Source organism: Micropterus dolomieu, linkage group LG05, assembly GCF_021292245.1.
Source record: "Micropterus dolomieu isolate WLL.071019.BEF.003 ecotype Adirondacks linkage group LG05, ASM2129224v1, whole genome shotgun sequence".
Classification (NCBI taxonomy): Eukaryota; Metazoa; Chordata; class Actinopteri; order Centrarchiformes; family Centrarchidae; genus Micropterus; species Micropterus dolomieu.
The window spans coordinates 22,844,558-22,870,147 of NC_060154.1; the positions used below are offsets into that span (position 1 = coordinate 22,844,558).

Here is a 25,590-nt window from a genome sequence, read left to right on the forward strand (position 1 = left end):
TTTCACCATTTTAATCTCTGGATTAATCTGCATTTTTGCTCCAATGGTCTTCTCCTCTAAAAATGTCAAATTATACAACTTTTTATCACATTTCTCTAAAACCTATTTTTGTGAACTCGTCCCAGACGGTTTTGCCAATTGAACTGAAACTTTGGCAGGATCATCTATAGACGTTGCTGACCAAAAGTTATCAAAAGAATTTTGATACGTCAATCTGTTTGTTTTTACTTGAATTTTTACTTTTGTGTCTACAATTTTACATAAATGCCCGTAAATCAAAATTGGCTTAAGCTATTGTCACTGGGATGTTCTTCCACTAGGGGGCACTACACTTGCAAAAAGTTTATAACTTTTAATTTGCTACATGAAATCCGTAGGGTCACTACTCAGTTGATGCATAAAATTTGGTGATGTTTGCTCAAAGTGGGCGTGGCTTATCACAAATAATGTAAATTTCTAGACATTTCTCATTCCAAATTTTTCAGCACATCCACTGATATGTGACAAACATTTGCCTCATTGCAACCTAAGGTCAATTCAGAAGCCAGTCACTCTATATTTTTCAGAATATGCTAATTCAATTAACATCTATATCTCGACAAGTCTTCCTTCAAACGCTACCAATATCAACACAGACATTCTCCAGATGACCGATATCAAGTGTTTCAAAGGCATTTTAGATCAGTCAAACGGTGACTCTGCAGTCATATACAGTATCTTGCTATAACCTGTATAGTATGCACAACATTTTCTTTTTTACCCACTTTTGGATAAGATGCCATCAAAATAATTGACCGCACACCCAAAACCAGCAGAATAATGTGTAAATTATCTCTCCTGCATTTTGACTGTTGTAGGCATTTTAAGTTTTAACTGACTGAAATATCCCGGTCTGGCACATGTGATGTCACTACCTCAACTTGTGTCACCAGTAGCTCAGTCAGTAAGTCACCTACTCAAGAGATCTGCAGTAGTGAGTCCATTTTGTTTTCCATTTTATTTGGATTTCATGACACTTTCTTCTAATTTTTCACTACTAAATAGTGTTTGTGCAGCTTAAACTTTAAAACTTGGGAACATAAAATGTTGCAGGTGGGTTGAACATTTCACCCAGCAGTCACATATAATGACACTCTCTGATCTCAAGGTGATGCTGTAAAAATCAAGTCAGCGTTTCCCCAATTATCTCAAAGACTATATTCTTTCAACACTTTAATCTCTTAAGTCTTCTGCATCTGTTCTTCTCCTCTGAAAATGGTTGTATTTTTAAAATGCACACTCTTAAATTAACAGTAACAGCTTATTTTCATCCCTTAAAAGGAATACATTTGTTGTGAAGTTGCATGATTTTTATCTGTCACAAATAATGTGAATCTACACCAAAACACCCTTAAGAGACCCTTAAATCAGCTTCCATTCAGCTGTTGCACAGGAGAGGTATTTGGTATGAGGTCAGTGTTTTTGTCCTTGGCGCTACCTTTGAGAATGAGTCAGAGAGACCAGCGCTGAAGTAACTGACTCTGGCTATCTGTGTCCAGCATCTCCACTACTAGCTGCCAGCAGCCCCCCCCCCCCCCCCCAAGTCCTCTCCTGCCCCCGGGCTTCACTCACGCCACATCCCCAGAGATGCCGTATTCATTATTCACACTCTGGGTTTCTCTGGCCCCACGGCAGGGGTTTACTTACCTCATTTGGTCTCTGTCCCCTGGCTTCTTAGCTGATATTCAAATATACATCAAGATTTTAACTGCACACACACGCGCGCAGGTGCAAGGAAATTACTTCTGCCATGTTCATCTTTCTCCATCTCTTGTTTGCTCGCTTGCTCTTGGCTGCTGTAAACCTGAAGAGTTGTGTTACACTGAAGACATTTTTGCTGGAAAACGTTCAGCCCCACGTTATACACTGAGATAATCACTACACAATATATTTTTTATGCTCCGCACCAAAACAAGTCCCTTTGTCGAAGAATTAGAGTGAAAACCATGCTTGTGTGTGTGTGTGTGTAAGACTTTAATTCCCCAGTATCTTCACAAAAAATAAAATATCTGTGTCTAAATAAACTATGCAGACATACCATGGACAGCTCCTGTCAACCTGGCTCTCAAATAGATATGTTTAATGTGACAGCATTGACTCCGCTTTGATATTTTTCTGCTCGGCAGAGTTTTCAGCACGGCGTGCGCCACAAGGGAAACCAGAGGTCCATCATGTTAGATTTGGCTCTAGTGCTCTTATTTGGCTGTTTCTATTGTTGAATTGCATCAGTGTCTCGTTCTCTGTATTGTGCAGCTTCCCCCCTCCCCACAAATAATCAGTTTTTCTGCACACAGCTGAGTTGGTATTCTCTGTTAATCCCACACCACATAACAAAAAACTAGCTTTTATTTACATTTAAACTGTATATTGAAATGTTCTACCGGACATTTGGTCACATATATCAAAACCAGCATCTCTTTTATCCAAAATCTAACCTTTACTTCAACAGCATTTTAGTCGAGAACATTTATACTACTTTATCACCTGGATAACTTTGACGTTGGTGGCTCAGCATTTAGCACTATTGGCTCCATGTTAGCGTAGATTTCAGTCCAAAGAAATGCAAGCCAGGTGGTTTTGGAGAGCACAGATATAAAGTGAGCATCTGCGTCTATGAAACACCCTGGGAAAGTTGCCAGTCTACCACAGTCAGCCTGGCTCTTCGCTGCCCAGTGCATGCTGGGATAGGTTTAACCACCCTGTGACCCTAAAAAGAAATACACAGGCTGAGACAATACAGACAAATTAAGCCATTTTTAATTTCATTAAGGGCAACAATTGTCTGTAAAGTGTAAAGATAATACTGTATTTCTTTATTACACTTGAAAACGATTGGTCACATTAAGTCACATTTATTTAGATAGCCATTCAAAACCCTTCATCCCAGTTACAGTCTCAAAGTGCTTCAGAATACTTCATCACATCCAAATTATGAGACAGTAAATTAAAATGAAGAATTAATTGACAGCCCTCTATACTACGGCACCTTGCTGAGAAAAGGGAAAACTGGTGCAACTAGTGACTCATCCAAGCATGCAGAGTGTGTGTGTGTGTGTGTGTGTGTGTGTGTGTGTGTGTGTGTGTGTGTGTGTGTGTGTCACATGAGCCTCACAAGGGCAATGTGTTCATTTCAGTTTCCTTTGTGTACTCACATTCCCTCCTCTCTCACTTCATGTCTGTCTCCAGGTGCAGCAGGATGCAGGGCGTACTGCCTGCGTGTGGACTGCAGCCCCTGCTGGCCTTCCTTCTGCTTCAAAGTGTGGGCTGTGGTAAGTCCTCATTAAACTGTAGGCAGTCCCCGTCACCGGACCTACAGCATATATACATATACAGCGCAGATAACTGCAGAGGCTCATGTGCACAGACAAGCCTCTGACCAATCTCCCTCATGTTTTACCAGTCAACCAGAAAGGATCCTATGAATAATAAGTGGTCATCTGTGATTTCAACAGTTTGGATCCGCCTCCTGTCACAGACCAACTTCAGTGCACAGGATGTGACAAATGATGTCCCCAATTCAATTAAACTGGGATGAATATATAATAAGAATATGTACTTAAAAAACTGGTTGTAGAGCATGGAGGGAAGCAGAGTGACTGGGTGAGAGGCAGAGTGATGTGTGATAAAAGGTAATCAAGCATGTCCTTCCAGTCAAAGATAAGCAAAACACCCATCACCTTCAGGGCGCAAGCAATCATCCTCCTTTATACTCTCAGCCAACTGTTGAGAATGAATCAAAAAGAGAGAGAAAAGAAAGAAAACACTGATATAGTATTTAGTAAAAACGTACTCAAACTACTGTATTTGTGCAGAAGAATTCAAGTCTCAGGGATCCATTTTCATGTTCCGTATGCTCTTTAGAGGTCAAAACAACTCCAGCAACGCTTATTAGTATAATCACCAACTTTATTGCGAGACAAATGTGTTTCATTATGGCTTGTTAGCAGTCCCACTAGAGACATTTCCCCTCTACCAGGGTTGGAAATTAGCACCCACCACCCTCCAAATGCGGGTAATTTTGTGTAGTAGGTAAATTTTCTCAACCTACCAGCCACAGTGACGGGTAAATAAAAATAGCTTAACAGAGCGATTTGTGACATTTCACAAAGCAGATTGAATCTCAAGTCTGCTTGTTTCACTCGGGACACTTCAACGAGGAGACCCAGAAAAACAATGTGTGTGTGTGTGTGTGTGTGTGCGAGAGAAAGAGAGAGAGAAAGAGAGAGAGAAAGAGAGAAAGAGAGAGAGAGAGAATGTCAATATTTTCCTCAGGAGTTCAAAGCTGGGGTAGGTAACGTTGGAGAACTAGCAAGAGACAAAACACATTTTCATGTGCAGTGAAAATGGCAGTCTGCAGCAGCAGCAGCAGTCTGTAGTGTCGTGAGAATCACCTGTTAGATCTCATCAGTCACGTTGACATTTGTCAAGTCTGTCAGTCTGTCCATTGTTTTCTGTTTCTCCCCTTAACAGTATTCATATATTGAACACCTGGCTGACCTTCACAGCTTTGCTGCTAGCCCATTTATTCCACTCATTTTATCCGCTCATAACTACCCCAACAGCACTTCCAAGAAGAGGCGAAAATACGAGCTAAAATGAAGAAAAACAAATCTGAGATCTCCAAAGCTCACATTTGTCCTCTCAGCCACTTCTAAGAGAGGGAAATGATTTCTATATTTTGTTAAATCAAAAAATTCAAATGCATATTTACAGAGCTCATTAGAATTCACTTTGATCCACTCAAAATCTGACGTTTAGGATCTCAATCCTCTCATTATGTGTCAGCAAGTTAAATTTTTTAATTAAAACCCTTTTTATTTGCTTAGAGAAGGACAGTGTGACAGGGGTTTATGAAATTAAAGTTTAGTGTCATACAGCGACTTACACAGAAACTTGTGTGGCACTCGGAGTCATTTGTCTATCTGTAAGTCTGCTCTGGTTTCTCAAACCCCCTCCCTATCTGTTGTTTTGGCAGTTTTATCTGTCTATTCCACAGAGCTCTGCAGGGAAGGGTATGCAACACAAACATTCACATCCCTGTCCTTCTTTGCCCTCTCTATACTCTCCTTGTACTCCCTTGCTCTGTATCTGTGTGTATCTGCATGTGTTTTACGCGTATGTGGGACAGACTGCACGCCCCCTCAGCACTCTCAGTGGCCTCCCTGGCCGTCTGCTCCTCTCTGTATTGTATTGTTTCTGCCTTCTGTGGAGGTCAAAAAAAAAATCAACGGACCTGGCTGGGGCCTTTCTGTGACTCAGGGCTCAGCTTCGCAGGCAGAGAGATGATGAAAATGGAGCCAACTCTGTCTGTCTGTATGTGTGTACATGCATGTGTGGATACCTTCAGGTTACATCTGCCAGGTATTTTATGCAGCCAACTTGCGGAACAACACGCACTGTAGCTCTCTCTCACACACACACATGCACACACGCACAGAGCATCTCTGAGCAGCTTGATAACACACTTACATGTGCCTTTCAGAGTGTATGTGTCATGCAAATACACATTCCCTGCCTCTGCCATGAAGGAGTTTAGTTTTTGAGGGCATTAATGCCTCCTGTTCTTTCTTTCTCTTCATTCCTGCATTTTGTGCTTTTTTGCCGGCTGAGTGACTCTGGAAATAGCCAGTGGAAGGTAGAGGACTACAGGGAGGGTTGGCACTAAAGCTCACCCTGTGACACTTTGCTTGACAGCCCGGAGATTGGAAAGAGGGTGGGATGTGGGAGAGGCAGAGACAGATTAGGGGTGAGCTTTTTGCACGTGTGTGTGTGTGTGTGTGTGTGTGTGTGTGTGTGTGTGTGTGTGTGTGTGTGTGTGTTGATAGTGATAGAGTATGCCTGCACTTTTCTACGAGCACTCCTGTGTGTGCACGTGTGTTTATGAATTTCAAAATGTTGGCTGCATGCCACATGGGATAAATGTATCATTATGCTTCAGAGGATGCAAAATTAGTCACGGCAGCAGCCTGCGGGGAGTTCTTGTGAAGCCTGACATGGCCTGGTAGGAGTCATCTCCGAAAGGGAGAAAGCTGCAGTGAGATGGTTAATATTTGTCACGAAGGGATAAGGAAGAGACAAGGGTAGGCAGTCTGGGTCGCAAAGGATTTGAGGGATGGGTAATTGTGAAATTTGGAGAATACCTAAACATCAAGGAGGGAGGTGTGAGAGTTGGCACCTTATTTTGATTAAGAGTTTAGTGTTTAGTCTTTTGATGTACTTTTTTGGGTTATAGGTTAATAATTTAATTATTGTTTTAGTCAAAAAAAAACTAAACAAAATGTAAGACATTTTAGTGTATTTTCTGTCTGATCCTGCACTCATTCCCGCTGATAGCCCATAAAGACAAAAATATACTCGACTTGATATTGTATCCATGTTCATACTTCACAATGTTACATTAACATTAGCTTAGCACAGAATGTGTGATTCTGCAGGTGCATGCCGTTCATTCGTTCAAGAACTTTTCATTAAGAAAAGAGAACTATACTTTTTCACTGTTATTTTTGTAGAAAAAAATGAACACTGGTGAAGTGAGGTGGGGAATGTGTGAGAATAAGAGAAAAGGGGAGCTGAAGATTTAGGCAAGGCAACCTTGGTTTCACGAGGGAAATGGAGGAGGAAGAGGACAAGGAGAGGAATAAGAAAAGACTCAGGGAGACAGGAATGTATGGAGCAGAGAAATAGAGCATGGTAGGAAAAAACATCAGGGAGGAGCGAGAAAGGAGGAGGGAGTCGAGATTTAGAGGGATGTTTTGGGGAGAAAATTTCATGCGAGAGACTGTCAGCATGGAGACATAATTTCCAAACCCTGCATGAAGTCCGCCTGGCAGACCTGCTGTGCCTGCAGTAGACAGGCAACATGAATGTGCACACACACACACACACACACACACACACATACACAAACACACACACACACAGATGCAAAAAATAAACTTCAGAGTGGTTTGTGTGCACATCTGTATGTGTTTGTAACTTTGCGTCTTTGTCTGCGTGTGTGTGCATCTTTGCATATTTGAGTGTGTGTACTTCCTGTAGGGGAAAGGCGGCTGCACTGCAGTGAAACACAGACCAGTGATCAAACACAACTCAACTCAATTTACATTATACAGTTCATAGCCTCAGATCTGTTCTTTGAAGAGGCCACCCCCTAAGCACATATTTAAATGTATGTGTGTGTGTTTGTTGCCTTGATCAGAAGCCCCCCCCTTTTTTTCATTTGTGGTGCCTCTGTTGCCATGGTTATCATTTTTTGGCTTGGTCAGGGCAGTCTCAGCATCTTTCTCTTCCTAAACGATAACGTATCAGCGTTTAAGAGCAGCCACCACTCTTTTCGTGTTATTTTCTCCATGTCCCTTGTTTTCTCCGTTTGTCTCTGTGCGTCATCCAAGGTCTTGTTAAAAGGATGCATTTCTCCACAACCCGCGACAAAACAACAAAGACACGAAGCAGTTTTGTCACACCAGCCGCTCACACAAAAAACAAACCCACACTTGCTGCCGCCGTCCTTGAGATGTTTTATTCATATCAGAAGATAAAAATGATTGAACTTCTTCTCACTAGTTCCTAATAGTTTTTCAGTTTTTGAATCCAGTGTTTATAGTATTTCATCAGCAGCTTTATTTCACCTTTGGTTTCAAATTTTTCCTTTAAATGGTCCAGTATGACCATCTAACTTGTATAACAAAATAGTTAGGTACAGTGCTATGCATGTAAATACTTGTTATTGGGGTCAAGCATTGTGGTTTCAAATCCTTTTTTAAAAAGACGGTGATATGTAACTTTAAATTCATAGGAAGGTTCCTGGAAAGTAGCGCTGGTAACTAAGGTGTAAGTACATTTACTTACTGTACTTAAGTACAATTTTGAAGTACTTCCATTGTATTCTACTTTAAACTCCACCACATTTTAGAGAGAAATATTGTGCTTTGTACTTTACTACATTCAGATTATACATTCAAAGTATTTGATTGTCAAATAAAATAAAATGTATTTTTATTGAATAAACTACCCAATGGTATATAAAGTTGTTAAAATTGGCTCCATCTCTACCAGCTGTGTTACTGCATCAATAATAATGATCCAACACTCTTCTTTCTTTCTTCTTAGAAAATGATGGACCTGTAAAAGCATCAACATTAAGTTAATTTTAATATTTTTATGGATGGATCGTGCTCCAGATTATAACCAACGGAATTACAAAAACTGTTTGACCCCAGCCTGCTGCAGTCCAGTTGTTTGTGTTGTATCAGCTGTCATTTCTTAACACAGTGATCAACGAATAGCGGCAAGCCTCTGTAAGACAGCTCATCTGTCATGATTTATGACCTACACACACTTCTGCTCAAACACACACGCAAACACATAATCAGCTGACGCGCAGGCAGTGGGAGCGGAGTGACAACGACAGGAGAGGATGCACTTGATCAGTCCCGGTAGCTCTTGACTGGCAGACCGACAGGTTTGATGTGGGCAAATTGAAGACAAAGAGGCCTTTATCATCGGCAAAAAAAACCATTGAGGGCACCTCGGAAAGAAAGAGAGAGAGGAAGAATAAGAAAATGAGGGAGAGAACAAGGAATGATGTTTGCAATTGTTCCTGTTACAGTAAAAATACCATTACCGCCCACCCTGTGTCTGTGTGCAGCTCTGCGCCTGCCACATAAAGGCTCTCCGACTATGTTTAATAATTCGAGAGCAAAGCGAAGACAGATGGGCCAACGGTGATGATCACGTAGATGCCAGTGTGAACCAGCAGAAAGAATATAAGAAATTCTGAGCTCTATCTTCAAGTTGTCAGAAGTGGAGCTTCCAGGAGTAAGCGGAGGGTGTGTCCTCTCACACCGTGCCCTTCTCAGCTCTCATACAGACAGACAAAGACACAGGACGAGGTCAATAAAAGATCGCCTGTTAACATTTAACAAAGTCCCTCCATGCTGGCTTGGACTTTACCATCCAATGAGTTTTTCTGAGCACACATGCTCTTTTGCAGCACTTTCCTTGCTTTGTATTGACATTCAGCTTCAGTATTTCCTACCCTTTTTATCACCCAGCAGCTAGGTGAGCCTTGTTTAGAAAAGGGTGACAAAGAGCAATATGAAACACAGATAGATATCCAAACAAAAGACAGTCTCTCGGGGGTTAAGCTTGTGATAACATTTCCATCTAAATGCAGATTTGATATAGCAATGGCAACAGGGCCCTCGCTAGTTTACATTCATTACCAGGGAAGAAGAGAGCAGTGTTTTTTTCTGATTTTCACCTGCTCTCCTTCACGATGTGATTTAGGCTTTTCAAGCAGGGGAATCTGCAATTGATTTCATTTGATTTAGTTGTGCATATTGCAGCACCAGCCGGGAAACAAAGATAAACATTTGTCCAAATAAAGTGGACATTAAGAGTGAAAGGGGGAGGGAGAATGTGAAGGACATTGTGAGTGTAAAGCTTGGTTGGCTTTATTTGTGACACTGTCTTTCTATCGGCAACATAAGTAGCATAATGTTACCCAAATGGTGCTTATCCAGGTGGAACCTGGCAAGAAACCGGGAAGCAGATTAAACATTATTGATGCCTCTTAGCTAAAGAATAGATTTGCCTGTTTTTTGTTTCTAGCAAGCTCTCGGCAAGGTGGTTCAGAAATTGAAGTTTGATTGTATTCTTGGGCCGCTCTTTACGCTTGTGTTTGTGTGTGTGTGTGTGTGTGTGTGTGTGTGTATGTGTGTGTTTGAACGGGAGGGGCACATGCGTGAGTTTGTGGTAAACAAAGATGAGTGCCACATCCTCGAGGGGGATAAAGCACAAAGAATGACAGCAGGGAGTGGAGTCTGATAGACTCCTATGAAAGATGTGTTCTTTGAGTGAGTTTGAATATGTGTGTGTGTGTGTGTGTGTGTGTGTGTGTGTGTGTGTGTGTGTGTGTGTGTGTTTCTGTGTCTTAACACGCCTCCTGCTGAATCACGAAAGCGCACCTCTACTTTTTCCATCATATCCTCTTGACTCCTTTTCCACACCACATCACTCCAATTTCCCTGTTACACGTACCTTCAGTATTTTTTTGTTTACGTATTTTCCCTCGCTCACCTCCTTCCACCGCTCAGAATCCAACACTGTGTTATGCTGCAGTCAATTGTGCTTGTTCATTTTTTATGTAGTGTCAGTTTTCTTCCCTCTGTGTGAGAGGAAAAGTACATTGCTGCTGCTATCAAGTAAAACAAATTCAAAAAGTGAATCAATTTTCCTCTACACCATCTCCTATCACAGAGCACATTACTATGCAGACCCACAAACTGTATTGAGAGAGCCAGTTTGTGGTCAACAATGTTGTGTAACTCATAATTTTAACCTGCAATCAGTAGCAGCGCCTTTGTTAATAAAATGAAGAATTTGAATCCTGCGTGACAAACAACTTTAGACAACATTATGTCTGCTCTGACAAAGATGATAATGATGATAGTATCAAAATAAAATAATGATTATTTGTGAAGGATAGTAAGCAACCTTGGTTAGTTAACAGATACTCTGTGATGAACTTAAAGCCACAGTTCGACAAAAAGACTTATTCACTTTCTCGCTGAGAAGATTAATGCCATCTCGTACATCTGTATGATAATGCTGTGTTACATTTGCCTCGGAGGTCGGAGCTGGGAATAACGTCACGCCCAAGTTGACCGCGTTCCAATTACAAGTCGGAAACCTCTTGTGGCCAGCTGTTGTTTACAACTAGCCAGGTTTGCAGTTGTTACCAACGCTGGTTGATAAAAAACGCATTACGCTGTATTTACGAATCCTAAACACAGTAGCAACATGTCCACAGACAGCAGTTACGCAGCAACGAAAATTTACATGAGACACAAATACACAGAAGTGCTAAGGAACAGTATAAACTACAGCTTTCACTAACTGTTCATACTCGGAGCAGCCATCTTGGATTACGAAGTCGGGGTTAGAGCGGTTCCCCTGACATTCTGAGTTGGAAATCTGACTTAAGGGGTCGTTCCAGTTGAAGCTGCAGCCTGCAGCCAGTTAGCTTAGCTTAGCATAAAGACTGGACACGGGGAGCGAGTAGCCTGGCTCTGTCATATTGTAACAAAATATAGATATAAAATGGCAGTCAGTGATGTTTAGAGGTAAGATTTTGTAACCTCCAGACAGTGCCAGGCTAGCTGTTTCCCCTGTTTCCAGCCTTTGCGCTAAGCTAAGCTGAGAGGCTGGTGAATGTAGCCTTGTATTGAATCGAGATTTGAGAGTGATCTTGACATTTAACTCTTTGCTAGAATGGAAATATTCCAATAAAATGATTTTTCCTTTTTTTCTTCCAAACACACTAGTCTTGATCATTTATAGTCAATGTTGGCCACCCACCTGGCTTTGCTTGTTTATTTCTCACCTCCCTTCTTGTCTCCTCTTATCCCTCTGCCTTTGAAAGCGTCATGCATTTTGTCTAACAGGTCACCTCACTCGACGGGCTGAACTCCTCTTGAGTGCGCCATAAGAGGCCATTTCAGACCACAGATCCCCTGTGATGCTGCCATACAGAGAAACATAGATCAGTTGTTGAGGGAGTTAGACAAGTAGCGCTTGCCTAAGACGATGTCACTGGGAGAAGCAGAGAAGTGGGTATTTATGTATGTTTATGCATCTGCAGGGAGGAGAAAATGTGATGGGAGGGCTGATGTTAAGCTATCAGGGAAGAGGCACTCAGCCTCTTAGCTTGAGCAACTGCAGCAGCATAACGGCTACAGGAATGAGCGATGACAGCTATTCACATGTCTGCTATTTTTATGTGCTCAAAGGCACATTAACCATCCAGTAATGAATGAAAAGTGGTGCCTTCGAAGACGTGTGTGTGTGTGTGTGTGTGCGTGTTTATGTGTGAGGGCATGCATTCAGTGCCCCATGAATAGCAAATGAGAGATGAGATGTTTTCACTTCTGAGAGCATTCCAGGGCGCGCACACACACACCTCGTATAGTACATCCACTATTGGCACAAATGGCAATCAAAGATGAGGCAAAAATTGGTTCAAGCTGAATCATGAAGTTTTCACGACATGGCTGAGGGAAAAATCTGATCCTGAAAATCAAACCAAAAATCACTCTATATCTTTAAACTCTATACAGATTGAAGATGAAAAAAATAAGATTTCCAGATAAAAAAAATAAGCAGGTGAGTAGAAGAAATGAAATGCTCATCTGAGAACTGGCAAGTGGCCATACTGCGAGGGAGGAAGAGGAAAAGGGAATGGCAGGAGATGGGGAGAAAAATGACAGAGCAGAGAGAAGGAAGGCAGAGAGGTTGAGCGACTCATGCAGCGGTGTGCCTGTAACCGCTGGAAAAACATTGTTCCACCAATCTGCCATTTAATTACAGACAGGAGGGGCCACCCCTGTAGTGCCTTAACGTGCATCCAATCAAACGGGAGTGGCGCAGGACACACAGAAAGTGTGTAGTGGAAACTGACACTAATGAAAAGGAATCAATAGGCTCATTTTCTCCACCGTTCAACCACACTGTCTGTTCCACCCACCTAGGGAGCGCCTTTTTTCTGCTCTTTCATTCTGTTATTTTTTGCTCTTTCTTCTCTTGCTTCAGTCAGTCTTAACAGCTTGACATTAGATTTCTTCCATCTGGTTGATAAAGTTCCAACGTAACTTTTTCTCCTGGTCATATTTATAATTACATTACTGTAGGACGCAAAAAATGTTTTATTAAAGAAAGAACAATCAGGCAACGTATTTAGGCACAGTGGTGCTTTGAGCTAAATGCTAACATGCTGATATTTACTAGGTAATGTTTACCATGGTCACCATCTTACTTTAGCAATGTGTCATGGTAATGTTCACTAATTTAAATAAATCAAAGTATTATATCAAAGTGACATTTTTACCTGATGATGAAGCAAGATGAAAAGTCAGAGAATCACTGAAGTTATTGTGTTTCATCCAAATCATTCATAGCAATCCATCAAACAGTTGTTGAGAAATTCCACTCAAAACCACAAATGTGAACTTTGTGGTGGTGCAAAAGGAAAAGACAAGAGATCACCATAGTTATTAGGATTCATCCTGTGGGGAGCATGAATCTTTGTATACAATTTCACAGCAGTCCGTCTATCACTTGCTGATATACTGACTAACCGTCAGACTGACATTGCTGTCCTTAGAGCCAAGCTGCTAGTGTGGTTATGAAGCGACTAGATGATGGGAAATGCATGCATTCTTGCTGGGGCAAATTAGATTAGATTAGACACAGCGACATTTTTTTGCCTGCGTTCTCAGTAGTGAGAAGAAAGGGGAAAGTGACTGATAAGGGAGCTAGAAAAGAGTCAGATTAGGCTTAAGGCTTTACATGTAAACCTCATTCACCAACTGTGCACGCTGGATCAAGAGCTCAGAGATGAAAACCTGCATCGCTGTTTTGTAAGAGTGGAATTCACATTTCCTTCCGCAATGTAAATGAGCCACCTCTGCAATGCAAATGAGCCACCTCTGTCTTTGAAGGCAAGGTGACACAGGATTAGAGGATAATAATAATGTATGATATTACTCTACCAGTGTAAAATTAGTTTTGAGAAAAGACAACAAACAAAAATGCAGTGGAGCATTGCAGAATTTTGCTCAACAAAACGGCTCATGCCAGAGCTTACATTGCTTACACAGCCTAGACTTTCTCTCTGTCATCAGTTGTTTCGATGAAAGTTATATTTCCATCTCTACAGTGGTGGTGGCACTTTAAGAAGAGGTGGTTGATATTGATCCCATAATGCATATTTAGGTTTGATGAATGTCTTATGAAAGGACTTGTGAAATCTTCCCTCTGCAATCTAGCCCTGCCTCCTACTGTTCAGGTAGCACTGTAATGGTCTGCTGGATCAATGACCAATAATCAGAGTGACACGGTGCGTTCTTCCCCTTTTACTACACAACCAGGAGGATCTGATGGAACAAAAGAACCTAGAAGGAGAGCATGTTTACTTATACAAGAAGCAATTAAATAACGTCTTTCCAATGTAATGAGAAATAATGTCCTGTGGCTTCATTTACAAGATGGCATTGATTGTCTTATCCTCTCCCTTCCTCTCCCTTCCTCTCCTCTCCTCTTCTCTCCTCTCCTCTTGTCAGGCATAACCAACGCCGACACTATGGTGAATATGCGGAAGGTGACCCATCAGACCATTAGCGAGGAGCTGTCCAAAACTGTTCTCCTCCCCTGCCTCTTCACCCTCCGCCCAAGTGCCAGTTCATCCCATGAGCCCCCCAGGATCAAGTGGACCAAGGTTTGGGGCCAGAGAGGCTCCGACGGCCTCCAGAAGGAACAGTCGGTCCTGGTGGCCAAAGACAATGTGGTCAAGGTATAGTAAAGGCTGAGGGGCACCACTGTGAAATATTTGGTGTCAAGTTTTAGAAGAACAGTGTTTTAATTTCCCCCCCTTCCACACACAGGTGAAGAAGGCCTTCCAGGGACGCGTAACACTGCCTGGTTACAATGAGAACCGCTACAACGCCAGTCTTGCTCTGTCAGGGCTACGTTCCAGCGACTCTGGTCTGTACCGCTGTGAGGTTGTGGTGGGCATCAATGACGAGCAGGACACAGTTCCCCTGGAGGTCACAGGTGAATAAAATGTAGACATTTTGGCAAGGCAGCCATTGAATTTGAATTTATGTCACACTCTGGATGGGAAATGTCATGATAGAGCAAACCAAGCATTATGGTAATCTTCTTAAACAATTACAGGACTTGGAAAATATTTAATGTTCTGCCTAATGTAATAAAATATATATTTATATTGAGAACCTGAATATATTATATTTAATTTCTAATTTCTAATTTGTAACTAAATGATTGCAAGAACCCAATCATCCTGTTGCAAGGTCATAAAGCTCAAATACATTTGCAGAAGCTAAAACTTTACTTAAAGAGAAGAGGTGCTTTGCAAATACATCAACATGGCTCCGTGGCCAGTTACGATAACAGATATTGTTAAGATTAAAACCAAACTACACATTCTAGCAATATTCAAGAGGTTTAAACACAAGCACTTAATCTGCCTGTTACTCATAAAATGTAAATATTCCTTTTGCCAGCCAAGCCTTTCAATGTGCAAGGTAAAGGACAATGACCAAGATAAGTTAATGAATATTTAATTCACTTTCTGTCATTAATTATCCAATTAGGGCTTTGTTTTAATCTGATTCTACATTGTAATGTGTTGTACAGTGATTTTAACACTGGACAGTCACAGCACTACAGTCTTATTGGAATAGAGAGAGAAAGAGCGAGCAAGCCAGAATCTGCTACTGCCCTCATAAACCTGATTATTTCTGTGATTCGGTATCATCTTTCAGCAAATGTAATATTAACTTCAACTGATGAGTGGTTATATCCAAAGTAATTATTGCCATTTATGTAATTCTAGGCGTTGTGCATGTTTTCACCTACACAAAGTATTGTCTCAGCAAATCAACACTCTACTCTTTGCTTGTGTACAGCTCCCCCATTGCTCTCAAGGTCTGCCACTATGAATAATAATGACCCTGTTTTCCATGTCAGGCTAATATAACCATAACACCCAGGGTTGTTTACTGTCTGTGTTGAATATATGATGATGGGGAAACAGTGAGGGAACTAGAACACATTAAACATCATTGACCTGGGCCACTCAGGTGCTGTTCATGCACTGAAAGCCTAATGAAACCAATAAGGTAGGAACCCAGCAGTGTATGCTATTGTCAAATGGTGTAACTCCGAGAGCTTTGTATGGCTCTCGGTGGCTTAACTAAATGGGCAAACCATTTACTGCATTATCTGTATCCAGGACATCCATATTTGTAGAATTACCAGACTACCTGGAGGGAGCATGCCGTAGTAGACCCATAATTACTGTGTCAGAGTATTTTAACGGCAGAGCTTTCATCAGATTATTTCCAGGTCACTCACTATTATTAATAATAAGCTATTATCATAATGACTACCGGGAATCACACACGGCAATAGCCACCGTACACTATGCTGCAACTTCCACAAATCCATGCTAGTGTCGCTAACCTCAACTCTGAAAGCCCAGTAGCCTTATTCTATTTCTAAGACACTAAGGCACACTACAATGGCAATGCTGCGTGTCATTAAGAGTCAAGTCTAGTAAAAAAAAATTATATAGCCCAGTATTACAAATCATAGTTTGCCTCAAGGGGCTTTACAAACTGTACAGCATAAGATATCCTCCATTTCCAGACCCTCTATTCGAAAGAGAATCCCCCCCCCCCAACAAAAAAAAAAAACGGGGGAAAATGGAAGAAACCTCAGAAAGAGCAACAGAGGAGGGAGACTTCTCCTAGGATAGACAGACTACAATAGATGTCGTGTGAACAGAATAGAATCACAATAGAAAATTATACTATATACAATTGTGATGACAAAATACAGATTTAAAACATAAGTGAAGAAAATGAATCCAGGAGGACTATTGTCGTTATATATATTATAATATATATATTATGTGAATATGTGCAAGCATGCATATGTGTGTGTGGAAACGTGTTTGTAAAGGCCACTATGTCTTTATAAATTCATTATTTCAACAAGGATGCTAACTGGTTTTCTTAAGCAAACAGAGCACTTCATCTTTCTCCATAGGGCACTTTACATTTAGTAAGTAAGACCCCTGTCAAAATGCTTGGGAAACCCCTGCATCCTCCCCCTCTTGGCCAATCGATTAACACGCCATGAAAACCACTCCTTCAGAGAGAAACCAATTACGTAGCTGGCGAGGAGTAGCCATCTCCAGGGCTTAGTCCTAATTGGCAGTCACGCTACATGGCAGACCACAGCCGTCCTCACACTAATTCTACCAAGTGCTTAACGTATTAATTAGCAGGTGTTGATACTGCTCAGCTATATCAATATCATATTAATCCACACAGCTCTTCTCATAGACTAACTTGTGTGTGCCTAAGCCCCAGTGAGATGTCCTTCCTCTCTTGTCATCCCTTTCTTAATTTCTCCCCTGCTACCTCTGTCTTACACGTTCCTTGTTTAGTCTCTGTTTTGTTTTGTCTTGGCACATATTGACTGGTCAATTGGCTGTGTCTCACCAATTAGAACACAGTGCCATTTATTACGTGCCTCAGCCATATTGTAATTGTTTTCACATCTGATGGTGAGTTGCAAATTTTAAGTTTCAAATATATTAATTTAGGGTTAGGGTTAGGGGGGCATGAAATGCTGGTTGACAGTGTTTACACTGGTAATGAGTTTAGAGATATACTGTATGTGTGTTGATGACACACAGGCAGTTAATAAGCTTGGAGACTAGCGTTGTTAATGTAAGCCACGCTTCTGATATGAGCACTCCATTGCTTAACTCCATGAATCCTTACATTGCTATACTTCACAGTGCCAGGAAAGTTGCTGTGAGTTTTGTATATCTGGTCATTTTCCATCATCATGTCAGGACCTATGAAACAAAGACAGCTGACGCAAGCTAGAACACTTCCTTTCTGTAGTTTCTACAAATCTGTCCAATAACATTTTTGTCTTTTTTTGAAACATTGAGAAATACACCCAATTGCTAAAGTATTATTATAGTTGTACTTTTATACACAAAAGGAGAATTAAAATTTTCATTAAACAAAGTTAATGTTGTAACATATATTGTGTTGTAATGCAGTGTAGTGTACTAAACAGTACTGCCAAGGCACTATTCAACAATGAGGGCATTATACAGTCATAAAGCATAGGGCCTACCCTTCCCGTTCTCCTCCCTGGAGACTGTGTGGGGATGTGTGAAGATGCAGAGGGTGAAAATAGAGGGATAAGGTATTGGGCATGCAACCCTCCTGTGGAATAGGTCTGGGTTACCAATACTGAGAGGAAACCCATTTGTCTCTCTAGTGTACGTATTAGCCAGCCCGCTAGCATCTCTGTCTGGACAAGATCCCACTGCCTCAAAGGAGAAAGGATGGTAACTGAGAAATTATAAGAAAAGAAATGGAGCAACAAAAGGAGGGATTTCTGCTCCACATTTTGGAGAAGAGGAGGATAAAACCAAGATGACAGAATGGCCTGATGGACTGCTGGGGGGGTGTGTGTGTGTGTGTGTGTGTGTGTGTGTGTGTGTGTGTGTGCTCGTGACACACAAACACACATGGCTCCACTTACTTTCTTCGCCCATAGCCTGGAGTGCTGATGCTCAAATTGCCACGCAGGCCCCGATCTCACAGGAATCTCTGTCACTCTCCCAGACAAAGCCAGCGAAGATAAAGGGGCCGTGTTAGTAGCCAGACGCCCACTGGCTCTCATGTCGCTGGATGCTCCTCAGGGGAGCAGCACTGCGTGAATGGCAGGCAGAGGTGGGAGGTGAGGGAACATTAGATGGACACTTCTGAAGCTATTCCTTTCTCATTTAAGCGAAATATATGCTCCTTTCACAGCAAAGGGATTTGTGTCTCACTTTATTCCCAGTTGATTTTTTTTTTTTTTTTTTTTTTTTTGCTACTTTCAATTTTTATAACATGTCTTTTTTTGCATTCCTGTCTACCCCTCACCAGCTCTTTCTGTCTCCGTGGTTCAATACATGCATCTCCTTGAATGATCGTATCTCACTATTTCTATGTCTGCCTTCTTTGTCTTTTCATGTGCGGCTGCAGGCAGCAGGGTGACATTGTGTGCTTGTGTACTGTTAAAGCAGTAAAATAAACATCACCACTGTTTGTCATACACTGTATCCAAGGGCAACATCTCTTTTCTCTAATGATAAGCCGAGCGACTTTCTGATGCAAATGAGACTCGCACATGCAGGTTGCTGAACCCGATTGCTGTTGTTTCCTCCTGCACAGATGGAACAATGTCAGTACATGATGAGGATGTCTACAGTGCTATGTGTTCGTGTTTCTGTGAGCGTGTACACACTCTTGTTTTAATGGCCCAGGGTTGCCGTTCATACACATTTCTGTGACCCAGAGGTTGCAGGTCATAAATTCACACAACGGTCTCTGGTGTATCCTCCCTACTTACTATCACATGCTGTATGTCTTTGCTCCAGGTGTGGTATTTCACTACCGGGCCCCTCACGACCGCTACGCCCTCTCATTCGCTGACGCCAAGAGGGTGTGTGTGGAGAACTCAGCGGTCATCGCAGCACCAGGCCAGCTGCAGGCCACCTTCGCTGATGGATATGACAACTGTGATGCTGGCTGGCTGTCTGACCAGACTGTACGGTGAGGTTCTCAACTCTGCATACTACAGTATCTGGTTCAAAAGCTATTGTTTGCCACTGTTGGAGTAACTCTCAAGAGAACACTTTTCACTGTCACTGTGGTTGCTACTGTGATACAACGCAAAGGTCTTTGAAATTGGCAGCATCACTACAGCCCCTATGTTTGTTGTAAAGGGCATGCTTGAGTGTGATATTTCACCAAAGTAGTATGTACACAAAATAAACTAAATAAGAAAAGAAACAGCGAAGAAGAAGACTAATTAGCTCTCTAGTTGGAGTTGGCATGTCAACAAATAAAACACAGTTACCCATGCGTTATGGGAGTTGTGAACATAATTATGAGTCTTCTTTGAATGATGAAAATACCTCCTGTAATATATGCAGCACCAGCCACTGGACAAATTCTCAGCTATGAGTCAATCCTCTGGTATTTGAGGAGAAATGTAAACATCTTACATTTTAAAACGCTGTAAGATTATCTCTCTGATCTAATTACATTGATAGCATTACTTCATCAATAGCCACATACATCACAGCAGCATCTGAATATCCTGGGCCAGACAGTAATAAGCAGTCTTGAGCTTAAAGTAGCAAGGTTTGTGACAGCTCTTGTTTGCTGGACCGGTTTGCTATTTTAAAATCTCTATCAGACTGTTGTTTCAGCCTAGTATTTTTGATAATTTGCCACATGATCAAACATTATAACAAAAATAAATGCACTCTGCTGTTAAAAATATATCTGAAAACAGAAAAACTGATGACTATATGAAAGATGTGTGGCAGTGTCAAAGTGATTTTGATCACAGGCTTTTTGGTGTTTTCATAAACACAAAACTGTGCAACATAATTGGACCAAATCGCTTGTTTGCACACTAGAGAGCCCCCCACCCCTGAGCTGTCTGTCAGGCTGCTGCGTGTGTTTAAGCTTACCATCTTCCATAAAGTCCCTCCTAACATTATCAGTCAGTGCTCGAGTCTCAACAGTTTCCTCCATATCTACATTTTAATTTCAAATCGCTGTTGGTCCAGTAGCCAAGCAGACTTTTTCACAACCTTCCTGCGGTGCGGCTTCCTTCCCAATTTTTTATCTCCTTCCGTCCTACACTCCTGTTGTTTTCACTCCGGAGCCACCTAATTGGTCCAGATCCAGTAGACTCTGACTGCACATCAGCCAGGAGGAAAGTGTCCAATTAATGCTGTGGGAAAAATACAGACATCCGCCGTCACTTCATCAGCCACCAAGCAGAAATAAAGAGGCTGAGGCCAGAGACACTACAAGACTTAGTTCTCTTGTTATACTCTGATGAAAACAGGCTGCTATTTAAGAATAGCACCGCAAGTTTATGGTTATGTGCAGGCATGTGTGTCTCCTGCATTCATGTTTGATTGTTTGTGTTTGTGTGTGTGTGTTTGTGTGTGTGTGTGTGATCTTTTCCTAGTCCCTGTATGCCCAGCGTAATCTTTTAATCAGCCTCTTTGCCTGTACCCTGGTGCTGCTGGAATCAATGTTCTCGTGGAATAATTGCTCAGTTGGAGCCTGAATATAGATCTCTGTTTTCTCGGCCCCACAGGCCTGCCAGGCCACTGAAGGAATTCCTGATTCTTTTAACCTCTCCTTGACTTCCTACCTCTACCTCCCTCTCTCTGTAAAGCTGTAGCGTTCTTGTATTGCCAGAGCATTAAACACATTTCAGAACAATTTCAAGTAAACGGTTGGGTAATCATTCTGTGAAATTCATACCAAGTGCAGAATATTTAGAAGAATATTGTATCTATTGAAGTGCAGGGGGATATTTATGTGTTTATTTTTGTGTTATTCTTTGGATAATATATTTGGGTAATCTATGGGAGAAAGATATACTTAAACTCATTGTATTCAGGGCAGAAGATGATAAAAGTGTAGTGCAGTTTTCATCTTACTTTGTATGCGTGTGAACACCGACTCATCCCTGGGGAGCCAAGTTTGTCTGTGGCTGCCTTTTTCATGCCCAGGCTATATTAATCTCCTTCTCTCACCCTTTCCATCCGCTTCTCTTGGTTTTATCTGCAGGTATCCCATCCAGTCGCCTCGGCCAGGTTGCTATGGCGATCGCGAGTACTCACCTGGAGTCCGTAACTACGGCAATAGGTCCCCTGATGAGCTGTTTGATGTCTACTGCTTTGCTAAGCAGCTTCAAGGTAGGAGTCCGGTGTTTCAACCGTAAATTTGGGTTTAGTCATGCATGGGTCCACTAAGCCATGGGTGTACAGCGCAAGAACGCTGTGACCAGGACTTAATACTCTGTTAGCACTGAAAGGAGGCGGGCAGTTGGAGAGGATGGGGAAGAGAGCAGAGTGAGAAAGAGAGAGAGAGAGACTATACTGGGTCCAGCTCTCACATCACTACCTCCTGCAGGCATAAGCTAAGTAGGTCAGTAGTGTTATCCTAAAACTTTACTTTTTGATTTGCAGTGCCACGGGTAGAGCTCGTAAAGACCTACAACAGGTGGACAAAATGCCTTTGAATTTGATTTTAACTCATTTCCTTATATTTGATATAATTTTTGTGCCTCCTACATGATCATCAATTGGTGAGGATGCTTACGTTATACCTGGGGCACGCAGCTTTAGCCTTAAGTCTTTTAGCATGATGTCATGAGCATATTTATTCTGGTTTTAAAAAGTCCACTTGAATTATTACCAAGTCAGCTGGAGACGGACAAGCTCAACCAACTCATGGAGTCAGCATTAGTTAAGCAACTAGCCACAGCTGATAAGATTAGGATAAAATCAAAGATTTCCATATGCGCTGTGCTAGAGGGGAAAGCTTAGTGAACAGTGCTAGTTTGCATAGACAATGTCAAAGCCAGATCCATCAAAACAACACCAAATCTAAAAAATAGGTTGTGGATTTACGCCTACTTCCAGCTAGGATGGAAATCTGTATTTAATCTAAACAATGTCCTCATAACCTGAGGGCTTGTATATCCAATTGATGTCCCACTAATAATTGTTTAAAATTTACTCCATGGGCAAATGAATTTTCTGGTTGGCACTTGCTACTCCTTCCTTAGATCGTTAGATATTTTCTGACACACTCTTTTCACTGCAACATATATATCCAACACAGCGTTTCTGTTATTGCAGTGTACTTTAGCTGTCAGAAGTCTGATTACATCACTCTTTCACTGTCACACCCTTCACCCACAGCCACACCATCACGTGCTGTCACTGCTAGCTATGGAGTGATACATCTTGCCTATATGTACATGATCTTTGTTGGGAGTTGCACATGCGCAGTTCCTAGTTAAGGACTACTAGCCAATCAGAAGCAGAGGAGGGCGGGTCAGTGAGAAGCCGGTAAACATGGCTTCGGTTCAGCTATATATATAGCAAGAGGGGCTGGAGCAAGAGTTTCAGAGTGGTGAGTTATTAATCTGTAACAAAAGTATCTTTCATCCATAAAGTTTTAGCTGAGCTCTGTCTCTACATCACAGTAACACATTTATGTCCATAGCTAGTGTTTGGAAGGGAGAGGAGAGGTGTGTGCTGCAGCTCAGTGTTTTTCCACCAGTGTTTTTGAGCACATGTCGGACTAGCCGCTTGGCGAGCGTTACATGACTCGCATTTCGCTTTCATCCCTGTGTAGTCACAGGAATGAAAGGGAAATGGCTGGACTACAAATGAGCTACCTCTTTTGGTATTGCTCACACGCCAGAGCATATTGGCAAAACTTCATTGACCATATTTATAAAGACTTTGCCTTATTGTGGGAGAATGGTGTATTTTGCTTTTATAGAAGTCAAAGTAAAGAAAAGATGTTCCTCGTTATAAATCTATTAATTCTGTTGGCAAAATTCCACATTCATAAATGTAAATTCAGCACAAAAAAACAAATTTTGTACTTTTCTCCATGAAGTTGTACTTTATATTAATCTGATTTCTGGCTCCAACAACAAAAAGGCTGTTAAAACTGTCAACATATGGTCCTCCTTCTCGTTATAATGACCTATAAGCTTCCCCTGGCAAAACTCTATTGTATTTTGTCTACATATTATGTTTGTATATTGTTACGTATATTATGATAAGTCACTTATGATTTGTATCCTTTTTTTTTGCAATAAAGATGACAGTTCAGAACAGTGTTTTCTGTGGGAGATGGGAACTCCCTTTGGGGCGGACTTTACATGCACAAAAAAGATTTATAATAAAGGAGAGGGAAAAAGCCGAAAATCATAACCACCTCTTATATTTGTATAGTCCAAAGAACAATCATGAGCACAGCAGGTTTTTTAACACCACAGAACCACTACAGGGGTTAGTGTATCGGGTTAGTGAGTCACTGATGTGGTATGAACACAACTGTTATTAAGCATAATAGTAGTGGGAGGTAATAGAGCTATTTGTAGACAATATGAACAGAGAACAGAGAAGATTACATGACCACCTTTAGATTTTGTATCCAGCAATTGACAATAATAGTCATCTTCCGGCATTTCATCTCACACATCCGTCTTCAAACAATCCCGTTCTGCCTCTTTCTACTTTCATTTTGTTTGCGTCTTCACCCTTGTCCCTTCACTTCCGCATCTCAGTTCAATAAAATCAGGAACGTCACTCTTTACTCTTGTTATAAATCTCCAGGATCCTCACATCGACCTTGTTCATCTGTTCTATGCTTCTCAATTCTCACTTTCTACTCGTCCAGCTCATATTTTTTCATCACATACTGAACTGCTAGTGGATTTTCTGATCATATAATTTTATTTGTGCTGTTCAGATGTGATGAAAAGGGAAGGAAGACATGGCTGGTAGTATTGTCTTCAAATAGAGTTGCTAAACACCTCAGCGCACTGAAGGAAGCCATCTGACTGTGTGAGGAAAAAGCTTGTTGATGTGTGCAGGTAGAGTAGGCCTAGAGCTCTCCCGTCTGACTGGTCCACCAGTAGGAGAGAAGTTCAGCCCTTGAGACACAGACCCTCCTTATTTGCATAATGAGGCAGAAATGGACAGAAAGGACAAGCAGAAATAAATACCATTGGGGAAATAAATATAGTTGAAAATTTTTAAAAAATAAGTCATTAATAAATAAAGTTGAAGATTATAATGGACAATAAATAAATAAGGTAATTATTACAAAGGTGAATAAATAAAGAATCTAATTAAAATGGATAATTTTATAAATAATTGTATAATTTAATTACTGCTTACATTTATTTACTTTTTTTTTGTGCATTTAATCAGATGCATATTTATTTATTGAGCATTTATTTATTTCTGTATTTATTTCTAAATTTGTCAGGATCAGTCCTCCATACTCTTGAGCTCTCTCTGTCTGACTTGCTAAAGCCCTATTTTTGCATCACTACTGTATTTTATCCACACCAGCCCCATCTTTCTTCAGCTTCTCCTTTGTTCTTCTCCTTCAGTCGCAGTCTGTGTACTTCCCTCTATGCAACTGCTTTGAATTCAAAGGATTGTCTTTATATAGTCTGTTTTTTGAATTGTTTTTTAAAATTATATTTACGCAAAAGTGCATTCATATGCATAGCAAGCAAAGCTTTTGAAGTCTCCACCTCTTATTACTTTGACAAAGCTGACAAAGGAAAGAAATGGCTAGAACTTATTGTCTTTAAAGTAAAAGAAAATACTGACTCATGCGCATACACACGACAAAAAACACACACAGACTCAAATGTATCTACATCACTTTGAACAGCCAAACAAACCACAAAACTAACTCTATCAAAAACTTACACTTATAAGCTAACTGAACAAAGACAATCTAAATCTGAGGGCTAAAATCCCTTCAGGCTCTCCACCATGCTCTGTAACAAGCTAAACTGAACTTGTCTCTCTTGTCATTCTTCCCCTCTCAGGTGAAGTCTTCCACTCCGCAGTGCCGGAGAAGTTGAGCCTGGCGACAGCCTCCACCCACTGCCATTCCCTGGGAGCCCAGCTGGCCACTGTCGGGCAGCTCTACCTCGCCTGGCAGGCTGGCTTGGACCAGTGTGACCCGGGCTGGCTGGCTGACGGCAGCGTCCGCTACCCTATCAACGTCCCGCGGAAGAACTGCGGCGGAGACGAGCCCGGGGTGCGGACTGTCTATAGCAACCCCAACCGCACCGGCTTCCCCGACACCACAGCTCTGTTCGACGCCTACTGCTACGGAGGTACTGATAAACTTGATGCACTCTCTTGTGGTAATTGCCATGGCAACAAGAGAGGGAAGTCTGGGGACTTGCGTTCCATTCTGGTTATTAATTAGCGCGAGATGTTTGTGTCACACATGAAGTAGTTGCAAAGAGATTGTGTGACATTTGTGTCCCCCCTGGTGGCTTTGAGGGCTTGTATGTTGT

General features: G+C 41.5%; 1 protein-coding gene across 7 annotated transcripts in view; it reads left to right on the forward strand.

Annotated features, from left to right (window-relative positions):
- Positions 1-25,590, forward strand: part of ncanb (neurocan b) — a 220,533-nt gene that overhangs the window by 107,161 nt on the left and 87,782 nt on the right. For all 7 annotated transcript variants that reach the window (XM_046049658.1, XM_046049657.1, XM_046049659.1 and 4 more), the window contains 6 exons: positions 3,226-3,308; positions 14,160-14,389; positions 14,481-14,649; positions 19,079-19,253; positions 21,303-21,430; positions 25,111-25,404. In XM_046049658.1, the coding sequence (XP_045905614.1) occupies positions 3,236-3,308; positions 14,160-14,389; positions 14,481-14,649; positions 19,079-19,253; positions 21,303-21,430; positions 25,111-25,404 (1,069 nt within the window). In that variant the 5' untranslated portion in view covers positions 3,226-3,235. The remainder of the gene's footprint in view (positions 1-3,225; positions 3,309-14,159; positions 14,390-14,480; positions 14,650-19,078; positions 19,254-21,302; positions 21,431-25,110; positions 25,405-25,590) is intronic.